Source organism: Mesoplodon bidens (genome assembly GCF_964165515.1).
Source record: "Mesoplodon bidens genome assembly, chromosome: 2".
Classification (NCBI taxonomy): domain Eukaryota; kingdom Metazoa; phylum Chordata; class Mammalia; order Artiodactyla; family Ziphiidae; genus Mesoplodon; species Mesoplodon bidens.
Window position 1 is genome coordinate 55848716 of NC_138177.1, and position 10175 is coordinate 55858890.

The 10175-nt window shown below is 42.7% G+C and overlaps 1 protein-coding gene across 3 annotated transcripts in view; it reads left to right on the plus strand.

Annotated features, from left to right (window-relative positions):
• The window catches only part of TRAF5 (TNF receptor associated factor 5), a 46795-nt gene extending 39098 nt beyond the window's left edge, over positions 1-7697 (plus strand). For all 3 annotated transcript variants that reach the window (XM_081224059.1, XM_081224058.1, XM_081224057.1), the window contains 3 exons: positions 3497-3637; positions 5007-5175; positions 5831-7697. In XM_081224059.1, coding sequence (XP_081080185.1) covers positions 3497-3637; positions 5007-5175; positions 5831-6408 — 888 coding nt within the window. In that variant the 3' untranslated portion in view covers positions 6409-7697. The remainder of the gene's footprint in view (positions 1-3496; positions 3638-5006; positions 5176-5830) is intronic.
• Positions 7698-10175: the final 2478 nt, after the last annotated feature.

Genomic DNA, 10175 nt, shown 5'->3' on the forward strand with positions numbered 1-10175 from the left:
AGGAACCTAGTAGATGTTTGGCATTTTTAAATGAAATCAGTATTACCATGAAACAGCATTTGACTATCTGTCCTAGGCACCGTGGGTTTTATATATTTTGTAATGTCTTAACTTATTAACTTTGCAACCTACTCATACGTGCATATTTATTTCACTGCAATCAATGCATACGTACATATTTATTTCACTGGGTTGTGATTATCAAGTGAAATTATGTGTGCAAATGCCAGCCGTAGTCCCTGGAATATTCATAGTGGACCTCAATAAATGCTGATTCTACTGAGTAATTATTCTAAAAGTTCATTATTTTGTTAGGGCATCTCAGAGGATCAGACTTTTCAAGCCCAGGTAGGGAAGAAAACCATCCAGCTGGAGAGAGGGAGCTGAATTTTACGGCTGCAGATTATTTTATGGTGTCTGATTCCATATTAAAGTAGCTGTGTGAGTTTCAGGGTCAGATCATGGAGAAAATTAGAAAGACTGATTAAACTGTAACTGGTGGAAGGCATGCTGCCTAGGAGCCATTCCCAAGTTCTTTCTGTAAGAGTTGCCTCATTCGTCTATCCACTGATCCAACAAACACGTGCCATATGTCAAGTACAATGCTAGTTGCTAGGGACACTGAGTCAAGGAAGACACAGCATGTACCCTTGAAGAGCTCACAAAAATGTAAACTGATAAGATGCTGTGCCTTGTGGGGGTACAGAGGCTGTAGCAGTTTGCTCTGTGGGAGTTGCAGAAGGCTTTTCAAGGTAACACATCTGAGCTGCATCATCTTGAAGGAAGAGAAGGTCCGTCAGTTAAAATGTTGTGGAAAGAGGATATTCCAGAAGAGGAAAGTTTATGCCAAGGCAGAGAGGCATGAGAGAGGCTGATGGTCCAAGGAAATGGGGTTTGGGGGTAGAGAGACATCCAGGTGTGAGACAGGGAAAGGCTGAAGACTGGTGTGTTGGGTCCAGACTGCATTGGCCTTCCACATAAGCTAAGAAGTTTCAAATATTTTACATTCAGTGATTTTTTAATTTATTCATATCCTGCTCTATTTAAGAAAGGGTTTAAGGGCCAAAGTTTGAACTAATGTTTGCCAGTAATAAGGATCTAAAAGACGTTTTTAAATAGGAAGATACTTGGTCAGCTAATTGTTTGGCTTTAAAAATAAGACAGCTGGTGGTAGCATGGAAGATGGATAGGAGAGAAGAGAATGAGGACAGAGGGACCAGGCAGAAAGATGCTGCAGTAAACTAGACAGTGTGGCAGTAGAGCCTGGCAATTGATGAGTGAGGGTCCTGGAGCCAGAAAGGCCTGGGTTCGAGACCTGGCTCCGCACATAGGAGTTCGGGCAAGCTAATTAACCTCTGTCTTCCACAATTTTCTCATTTGTAACATGGGGTTGTAGTGAGGGTCAAATTATATATGTGCGCTCTTAGCACAGTGCCTGGCTAACAATAAGCAGTTCAGTATTAGGGGAAGCGATACTGGAGGTGGTAGTGGGTGGTGGTAATGTCGAAGGTGAAGGCTTGACCAAGGCTGTGTTAGTGGGGATGGAGGGAAGGTATTGGGAGGCTTTTACAGGTTGGAGTCACATGCTGTAGTTGAGGCAGGGAACTTGGTAATGTTATTAACTGAGATGGGCACTGCACACAGGAGCAGGTTAGACGTGAGGGGGGCGGGGCAAGAGGAGACACTGAGTTTGCTTTTGGTCAAGGATGTCTGGTGCACACGTGGGAGTCAGCTCTTGGGGTATAAGTAGAAGATTTGGGGGCCAGAGATCAGATGGTTATTGCAGCCACTTGTGCATTATTTATAAAACATGTGTCAAATGCCCTCTGTGTGCCAGGTGCTGTGCTGGGCTTTGGGGATCGGGAAATAAGTGAAATGTAGCCTCAGCAATTTAGTGGAGAAAAAAATGACCAAATTAACCAAATAAAAAAGCAATGAGTCATGAAGGTAAGTTATACTTCTAGAGTATGCTCAGAATGTCATGGAACTTAAGAGGTGGCCTAGGTAGGTGGTACTAGTGTGGAAGTATTTCTGGGAGGATATGCCCTGGAGTGAGGCTTAAAAAGTGGTCGCTTCTAGGTGAAGGAGGAAGTGACTGAGAGCAGGGCCTGAAACAGAAGGTGTGTAGTGTGCGAATGGGCATGAGACTGAAAAGGTGGCCAGGGGCAGATTTTTTTTTTTTTTTTTTTGCGGTACGCGGGCCTCTCACTGTTGTGGCCTCTGCCGTTGCGGAGCACAGGCTCCGGACACGCAGGCTCAGCGGCCATGGCTCACGGGCCCAGCTGCTCCGCGGCATGTGAGATTCCCGGACCAGGGGCACGAACCCGTGTCCCCTGCATCGGCAGGCAGACTCTCAACCACTGCGCCACCAGGGAAACCCATAAGGGGCAGATTTTGTAGGGCCCTGTACAGCCTGTAAAAGAAGACCACTAGAGATGGTTAAATAGGAGGGGTGACCAGCCCAGATTTGTCACTTATTATTCTTCTGGTGACAGTATGGAGTATGATTTGGAGGAAAACAAGGCTAAAGACAGGGGGAGCATTCATTCATTCATTCATCTATTTAACAAATATTTATCAAGCACCTACTGGTGCCAGGCACCAGCCCAGTTGTTGAGGTTCCAGTGGACGGTGGGACTCATGCCAGTCCAGCTCCCATAGAGCTTCTTTTCGGGTATGTGTTTGTTAGGGACAGTGTATGATCTGTTGGGAAGCTATCATAGCAGCCCAGGTGAGAAATAACGCAGGCTGAAACAAGATGAGATGCAATGAGAAATGGATGTAAGAGTTGTTTTCTTGTGTGTCAGGAGCTAAAGTTGGCAGGTATTGCTGATGAAGTGGGTGTAGGGATAAGAGAAGGGTTGTCGAGGATCACGCGAAGGTTTTTGGTTATTTCCCTCAAATTGATTATAAATTCTGAGAGGTGGTGTGTTTTGCCTACCACTTGCTAGCGGTATGCTGGGCAGGTTACTTAAACGCTCTGCCTCTGTTTCCTTACCTGTAAAGTGAGACTGATAGCCATACCCAACACATAGGGTTCTTTGAGAATTAAAAGAGATAATGAATATAAGGGTTTGACAGACTCAGCAAATTGCAGCTATTACTATTGATGCTGTGCATACAGCATCTAATGTGTTATGGCGATCAGGACTCTGTGGTTGTTTAATAAGTGCATATTGAATGAAAGAGGAGAACCAGTTCAGCAAATTTAGTCAAGTGGTGTCACTAGCATTAGATGAGCCATCAAATGGGTTACATATAGAAAAGGCTGATGAGGAATCTATGGATCTTTCTTTTCTTTATTATTCTTTTTTTGTAAGCACCTGCGAACATTTCTTTGAATTATATAGTAATCTACCTGTAAATATTTTCTATAAATATATGTATGTATATTTTTCCTAGAAATACTTAACCTGCAATATTTTCCTAGAACTATATTTAAATTTTAACTTGTGTGCATGCAGTTCAATGACCTCATTCATATTCTTGTTATTAGATTTCTGACTTATATAAGAGCCTAGAACAAAAAGAAAGTAAAATCCAGCAGCTAGCAGAAACCGTAAAGAAATTCGAAAAGGAGTTCAAGCAGTTTGCACAGTTGTTTGGCAAAAATGGAACTTTCCTCTCAAATATACAGGTGAGAAATGGCCTTTCTATTCATAATCAAGATTTAGCCTTCAATTAGCTGTGAGGCTTTTTCTTTTAATTTTTAAATGGAAATAATTTCAAATGTGCAAGAATAAGATAGTGCAAAGAACACCTGTATATTCTGCATCCAGATTCACTCATTGTCAGTATTTTGTCCCATTTGCTTCATTCATCCCCCCCTCCTTCTGGTCCCAAACTCCCCCACCCTGTCCCTGTCACCCCCCCACCCCCCGTGGGTATTCTTTCTGAACCCCTTGAGAGTAAGTTGTCTATCTTATGGCCCTTTACCCCTACATACTTCAGTATGTGTTTCCTAAGAATAAAGGTCCTCTTTTACATAACCTAGTACATTTAGCAATGTTAGTACATGTTTACACTGGTACAGTACTTTTATATAATTTATGGCAATTATGGCTGTAATCAATGTTGGGCTGATATTAGTCACTTGATTTCAGATTCCCTGAGAGCATCTATAGTCCTGCATTTTGTAGTTAACAAAGTGAAATTATTAATTCCCCTGGGAAGAAAATGCTTTAAACATCACTAAAATATAGCAAAAATTACTTTGTAAATCATGAATGTTAAATAACCATAAACAAATTCCTAAAGAATAATGACTTCATTGTGATTATAAAATTTACAGTGGAAAATATTTCAAGATGTGATATGGGCAATCTTTTGGAAATCTGGATTATCCCAGAAAATGTAGGCCGTATAATTTCCATATTTGTCAGCAAACCATATGGATGTGTGTGTGAGTGTGTGTAGAAAAAAGGAAATCCATCATATGTTATTATCTCAATTCTGACCTTTTTCTAACACAAAAACCAGTCAAGAGTGAAGGCACTAAGGGTAAGAGTGGAGGAGAAATATAGTTTTATTTAGTCCCTTCCATCTAAAGAGAGCAACCAAATGTTCAGGCTTTAGCTCAGGCACTTCTGTACCACCTGTAGTGCTCAGGCCAGAACAGGTGGGCCTTCTTCCAGTGCATTCTCTGCCTTCTAGCAGAGTAGGAATGAATCAGAAGAGTAGCATCTAAGAGGAGGAAGTGATAAGGCAAGGAGAGAACAGAAATATAAAGATAGGGTAGAGAACCAAGAGGAGAGACACCAAGGGAGGAGTAAAACTCAGATGAAGAACAGTTCAAAGATTTGAAACAGGAGCAGAGACGCTGTGGAGGGGAAGGAAGGTATTAGGTGACTCATCTCTCTGAGATCCTCATTCAATTTTCTCTTCTGGACTGTGCATTTTTCATTTCATTAATTCATTAATTAAAGGTGAAATGTTTGAGTTAAAATATATAACCTCAACGAACTACTCAAATTTTTTTGACATGATGATCCACTTTGTACTGAAAGGTTCTTGCCAGTCACATTGACAAGTCCGCTTGGCTAGAAGTTCAGGTGCGTCAGTTATTACAAATGGCTAACCAGCAACAAAGTAAATTTGATCTGAGGCCTTTGGTGGAAGCGATTGATACAGTGAAACAGAAAATCACCCTGCTAGAAACCCATGATCAAAGATTAGGTATGTCTAATGTTTTATACTTATCTGTTGGTGATTCATTATTTCTACATGTGTTCATGAAACAAGCAGACCTGGCCGATGGAGAGTCACAGCTGTCCAGGATCAACAATGGCTGAATCTGGTATTTGTGAAACAGAACAGCATGAGGTTCTGGCCACTCAGGCAAAAATGATGAAGGGCCATGAGCGGGAGCTGGAACAAGCAAGGGGTGGAAATGGGCCAGAAAATTCCAAGAACAGGGAGTGATGGTTTTTTAAGGAGAGTAGACAAAAATGAGAAGGGGAAAGATGTGGTGGGAACATTGTTTTAAGTATAGAAAAAGAGACAGGCTTGGCTGTTTAAAAGCCTTCCAGTTAGAAAGCAGTGGGGCTTACCATGCAGATGCCCGCTAGCTCAGTACAGAGTGCATCTTCTCAACACTTTGGTGAGCCTCAGATCAAGAGGACACATTTGGGTTTTCTTGGTGCCAATCTTGCCAAGACACGAGAATCACGGAGTTGATATTATTAATAGGAGTTGTCCATTGGCGGACATTGAATTCAGCTCATCTTTGGGATGTCAGAATTTTCTTGGTTCTCTTCGGATAACAAAATTCCTCTTTGGGCAAATTTTAAAGACAACTTTAAGGCCTTCAAGAGTCTTTTTTTCCTTGCAGTTGTTTTGGAAGGGGAGACTAACAAACATGATGCCCACATTAATATTCATAAAGCACAGCTGAATAAAAACGAAGAGCGATTTAAGCTGCTAGAAAGTGCCTGCTATAATGGAAAGCTCATCTGGAAGGTCACAGACTACAAGCTGAAGAAGAAGGAGGCGCTGGACGGACACACAGTATCCATCTTCAGCCAGCCCTTCTACACCAGCCGGTGTGGCTACAGGCTCTGCGCTAGAGCGTACCTGAATGGGGACGGGTCCGGGAAGGGGACGCACCTGTCGTTGTACTTTGTGGTGATGCGAGGGGAGTTTGACTCACTGTTGCAGTGGCCATTCAGGCAGAGGGTGACCCTGATGCTTTTGGACCAAAGTGGCAAAAAGAACCACATTATGGAGACCTTCAAGGCTGACCCCAATAGCAGCAGCTTTAAAAGACCCGATGGGGAGATGAACATTGCCTCTGGCTGTCCACGCTTCGTGGCTCATTCCACTTTGGAGAATGCCAAGAACACCTACATTAAAGATGACACCCTGTTCTTGAAAGTGGCTGTGGATTTAACTGACCTGGAGGATCTCTAATCACTGCTTCTGGGGTGATAAAAGGACTCCTTGAATCCAGAACCTTTGGTTAATGTAGTGACTGAATGTAGGCTCGACACACACTTGTATTTGGTTCTTTGCCCTTAATGTTTGAAGTCATTTTGAGATTTCTCAAGTGCTGTCTTCTTTTTACATTTTATTCTGTCCCAGTTTGAAACTGACAATACTTAGAATATCTTCTCATTATTTATATTTTTATATCTCTTGAAAGATGTTAATTTTCTTAAAGGTAAGGTCTGGGGCATACCTCTTTTACTGGTGCTTAGTGTGGGGTCTCAGGGTGGGCCCTCTATAATATTAAATGTCACTGAGGACAGAGAAGTAGAATTTCCAGTTGAAAATGCTTTGGTTGTTTTGTTTTGGTTTTTTTTTGTGGTACGTGGGCCTCTCACTGCTGTGGCCTCTCCCGTTGCGGAGCACAGGCTCCGAACGCGCAGGCTCAGCGGCCATGGCTCACGGGCCCAGCCGCTCCGTGGCATGTGGGATCTTCCCGGACCAGGGCACGAACCCGTGTCCCCTGCATCGTCAGGCAGACTCTCAACCACGGTGCCACCAGGGAAGCCCATGCTTTGGTATTTTATATTTGACCTTTAGATTCTAGACCTGACCGTAAGCCTGCAAAATCTTTTAGGGTAGGCTATTCCAGTTAGGTAGATGGGTAATGTACTTCAATCTGCCCAGTTTGGACCAGACGTTTTCTGGTTATATACTGTATTTGTGGAAATTACTACACCTTTAATATTTTCATGAAGTTTACCTGTAGTCAGCAAGCACAGTTTTGCAAGGATGCATAAGAAGTGGTGAATAGAGTAACATTTTCATTCTCCCTGTTGAAGTGAAGCAGAAAGCACGGCATAGTTTATACATAAGGAGATACAGCCATCCAGCTAAAGTTCAGATTTTATTAGGTTCAAGCACGTGAAAAAAACGTTTTCAAACAAAATGATCAAATATTACCAGTTTCTGCACTGCTGGTGGGAATGTGAATTGGTACAGCCACTATGGAGAACGGTATGGAGGTTCCTTAAAAAACTAAAAATAGAACTACCATATGACCCAGCAATCCCACTACTAGGCATATACCCTGAGAAAACCATAATTCAAAAAGAGACATGTACCAAAATGTTCATTGCAGCTCTATTCACAATAGCCCGGAGCTGGAAACAACCTAAGTGTCCATCATCGGATGAATGGATAAAGAAGATGTGGCACATATATACAATGGACTATTACTCAGCCATAAAAAGAAACGAAACTGAGCTATTTGTAATGAGGTGGATAGACCTAGAGTCTGTCATACAGAGTGAAGTAAGTCAGAAAGAGAAAGACAAATACCGTATGCTAACACATATATATGGAATTAAAAAAAAAAGTCATGAAGAACCTAGGGGCAAAACGGGAATAAAGACACAGACCTACTTGAGAATGGACTTGAGGATATGGGGAGGGGGAAGGGTAAGCTGTGACAAAGCCAAAGAGAGGCATGGACATATATACACTACCAAACGTAAGGTAGATAGATAGTGGGAAGCAGCCACAGAGCACAGGGAGATCAGCTCGGTGCTTTGTGACCGCCTGGAGGGGTGGGATGGGGAGGGTGGGAGGGAGGGAGATGCATGAGGGAAGGGATGTGGGAACAGATGTATATGTATGACTGATTCACTTTGTTATAAAGCAGAAACTAATTAAAAAAAAAAAAAGAGAAATCTAGAAACAATAAATGCTGGAGAGGGTGTGGAGAAAAGGGAACACTCTTGCACTGCTGGTGGGAATGTGAATTGGTACAGCCACTATGGAGAACGGTATGGAGGTTCCTTAAAAAACTACAAATAGAACTACCATATGACCCAGCAATCCCACTACTGGGCATATACCCTGAGAAAACCATAATTCAAAAAGAGACATGTACCAAAATGTTCATTGCAGCTCTATTCACAATAGCCCGGAGCTGGAAACAACCTAAGTGTCCATCATCGGATGAATGGATAAAGAAGATGTGGCACATATATACAATGGAATATTACTCAGCCATAAAAAGAAACGAAACTGAGCTATTTGTAATGAGGTGGATAGACCTAGAGTCTGTCATACAGAGTGAAGTTAGTCAGAAAGAGAAAGACAAATACCGTATGCTAACACATATATACGGAATTTAAAAAAAAAATGTCATGAAGAACCTAGGGGCAAAACGGGAATGAAGACGCAGACCTACTTGAGAATGGACTTGAGGATATGGGGAGGGGGAAGGGTGGGCTGTGACAAGGCGAAAGAGAGGCATGGACGTGTATACACTACCAAACGTCAGGTAGATAGATAGTGGGAAGCAGCCGCAGAGCACAGGGAGATCAGCTCGGTGCTTTGTGACCGCCTGGAGGGGTGGGATGGGGAGGGTGGGAGGGAGGGAGATGCATGAGGGAAGGGATGTGGGAACAGATGTATATGTATGACTGATTCACTTTGTTATAAAGCAGAAACTAATTAAAAAAATGAATAAATAAACTTAAAAAAAAAAAAAAAAAAAAAATGTAAGTCACGGCATGGTTTGCCTTATGAGTTCAGAGTCCCTTCATCATTGAAACAGTGAACACAGAACAAGGTATTCTGAAATAAAAAGCACTTCTTTCTCACAAAATAAGAGTTGTGAATTTTGTTTTAAGGAAGTCGAGCCATGGAAACTTATTTTTCCTTTTTTATGATCTGAACGGTTATTTTTATTCTGCATCTGTAAGATTTAAATTTTTATTTCCATTTTGGTCTGATTTCAGTTCCTGATGAAAAGAAAACAATACACTAGGCATAAAAGGGGAGTCAACAACCTTGAGAAAGGTATGTGCAGGATTCAAATAGGGTGGGGAGGTGGGGTACATACTAATGCACCTTAACAGATCTGAATTCTAACCTCTGGTCTCCAGATGTGATGATTTCAGAGAAACAAGAAATAGTCACAGGGTCAATTCCCAGTGCCAGTCTTGAGTGCACACAAATGGGACACAGAGCCACGAACCCTTTGTGATGGCCCTTGGACAATCGGTCCACACTGCAACTGCCTCTTTTCTCTTGAAAGTGCTTGCAGACATCGGTCTTAATCTTACGTTAGAATTCCGGGCTGGAGATAAAGCTTTGATGGATGCACAATAGAGGACCCAGTGGTGAAATCCCCTGGGAACACCACACTTTAGGGAGGAGAAAGAGGAATCTGCAAAGCATTTGGAGAAGAGGTCAGAGGTTAGAGAAGTACCAAGGGAGGTGGGAAGGGAACTGAATGTCAGCAGGGCCAAATGCCACCCTGAGAATAGCAGTCGCTCCCAGGGCACCACCCCCAGCACTCTTGAACTCATTATCTCCCCCAGGCTTCTCCCTCCTCGGTCTATATCTTTGACCCTGGCCTTTGCCTTAAGCTGCAGACTCCTATATCCAAGTACCTGCTGAACATCTGAGCATGGAAGTCCCACAGGCACTTTGACGTACACTTCACCAAAACTGAACTGGAGATCTTCCCAGTCTCCCCACCACTGCCAGCCTGTGACTCCTCCCGTTTATACTACCCCAGTTAGTGACATCAGCATCCAAGCCAGAGTCTGGACACTATGAATCCCCCCTCACTTTCCCCATCCAGTCACCCACCCAGTATGCCAACTGGACCTCCAAATAATTTCTTAAAACTCATCCCTACTGCCTACTACTGCCCTATTTGCTGGCCTACAGTTTTTGCTTCACAACTATTCTCCCTATTTTCTTCTTTTGCC